This window comes from Rhea americana, unplaced genomic scaffold (genome assembly GCF_003343005.1).
Source record: "Rhea americana isolate MKP2758 unplaced genomic scaffold, rheAme1 scaffold_862, whole genome shotgun sequence".
NCBI lineage: Eukaryota > Metazoa > Chordata > Aves > Rheiformes > Rheidae > Rhea > Rhea americana.
In genome coordinates this window covers 2687-4370 of record NW_028187047.1, presented here as the reverse complement: position 1 = coordinate 4370, position 1684 = coordinate 2687, and the positions used below count along the sequence as shown (strand labels likewise).

Genomic DNA, 1684 nt, shown 5'->3' with positions numbered 1-1684 from the left:
CCTGCTGCAGCTGGTGCTTGGCCCTGCTGCACCTGCTGCACCCGCTGCACCTACTGCGCCCGCTGCGCCTGCTGCAGCTGGTGCTGGCCCTGCCTGCTGCGCCCGCTGCGCCCGCTGCACCCGCTGCGCCTGCTGCAGCTGGTGCTTGGCCCTGCTGCACCTACTGCGCCTGCTGCGCCCACTGCACCTGCTGCAGCTGGTGCTGGCCCTGCTGCACCTACTGTGCCCGCTTCTGCTGGTGCTGGCCCTGCTGCACCTACTGCACCCACTGCGCCTACTGCGCCTGCTGCAGCTGGTGCTGGCCCTGCTGCACCTACTGCGCCTGCTGCACCTATTGCGCCTGCTGCAACTGGTGCTCGGCCCTGCTGCCCCCGCTGTGCCCCCTGTTCCTGCTGTACCTACTGCACCTATAGCAGCTGGGGCTCGGCCCTGCTGTGCCTGCTGCGCCTGCTGCACCCATTGCGCCTGCTGCTTGGCCCCGCTATGCCAGCACCTAGGCTCTCCCCAGCACCATGGAGTTACCCTGGCGCATTGCACCCCCTGTGCCTATTGCACACACACTGTGCTCGCTGCACCCAGTGCACCCAGTACTTGGCCCTGCTGTGCTGGCACCCAGGGCCACCCCAGCTCCATGGCATCACCCTGCTGCACCCAGTGCTCAGCCCCGCTGCACCGGCAGCCAGGGGCCCCTCGGCTCTGCGATATCGCCCTGGCGCTGTGCCCGGTGCACCCAGTGCAGCCGGTGACACTAACGCTGCCCCGCGCAGGGTCACTTGGTGGTTCTGCGCCTTCCCCTACAGCCTCCTCATCTTTGCCTACGATGAGGTGCGCAAGCTCATCCTGCGCCGCTACCCTGGTGGTGAGTGTCACCCATGGGCCCCAGCACCGACACAGACCCCCAAAACCCTCCAGGGTGGGCAATGCCCTCCTTATGCCCCACACAGTATGGGCATTGCACCCCAGGAGGCATTCAAAGGGCTGTGGGGCACCCAAAGGTGGTGGTTTGAGGATGTCTATGAGGGCAGGGGGCACCCAAAGAGCTGGGGGTCCTGGGGTGAGATGGGGTGCCTGGGGTGGTGGGAGCATCCAGTGGGGACTGGGGACATCCACAGAGGGGCTGAGGGATGACCAAGGGGGTTGGGGCACCCAGGGGGAATGGGGGACACCCAAGGGGTTGGAGGACACCCAAGGGAGATGGGCAGCACCCATGGGAGGGGGCATGTCCAAGACAGGTGGGGGGGATACCCAAGGGGGCTGGGTGCCCCCGTCTCACCCCCACTAACGCGCACCCTTTCCCCCAGGCTGGGTGGAGAAGGAGACCTACTACTAAGTGCCAGTGCGGGGCGGCCCCCCACCAGCACCGGGTGCACCAGGACCCCCACCCAGGGGTGCCGGCACCCCGCCGCCCCCCAGATGCGCTGCCCACGTTCACCTCTAACTGTGGCCCCGGTACTAACCCCAGGGCTGGCATTGCCCAGGCACAGCGAGGGGGTGGCCTCCCCCCCCGTCCCTGGGGCCCATGGGGGCCCAGGCATCCGGCTCTGCCCCCGGCCCAGGGAGCACCCCACGTGGGGGCCCCGATGCCCCCCCCGACGCGAGCACCCGTCCCCTCCGTCCCCTCTTTTTTGAGTAATAAAACGATTTCAGCTCTTGCAGCTCTGCCCCTCCTCATCTCCGTGCCCGG

The 1684-nt window shown here is 67.9% G+C and overlaps 1 protein-coding gene across 1 annotated transcript in view; it reads left to right on the top strand.

Moving 5' to 3' along the window:
* Positions 1-1655, top strand: part of LOC146585002 (sodium/potassium-transporting ATPase subunit alpha-2) — an 11314-nt gene extending 9659 nt beyond the window's left edge. Inside the window, exons 22-23 of the mRNA XM_085323734.1 lie at positions 768-859; positions 1302-1655. Of these exons, the coding sequence (XP_085179860.1) occupies positions 768-859; positions 1302-1330 (121 nt within the window). The 3' untranslated portion in view covers positions 1331-1655. The remainder of the gene's footprint in view (positions 1-767; positions 860-1301) is intronic.
* The last annotated feature ends 29 nt before the right edge of the window (positions 1656-1684 follow it).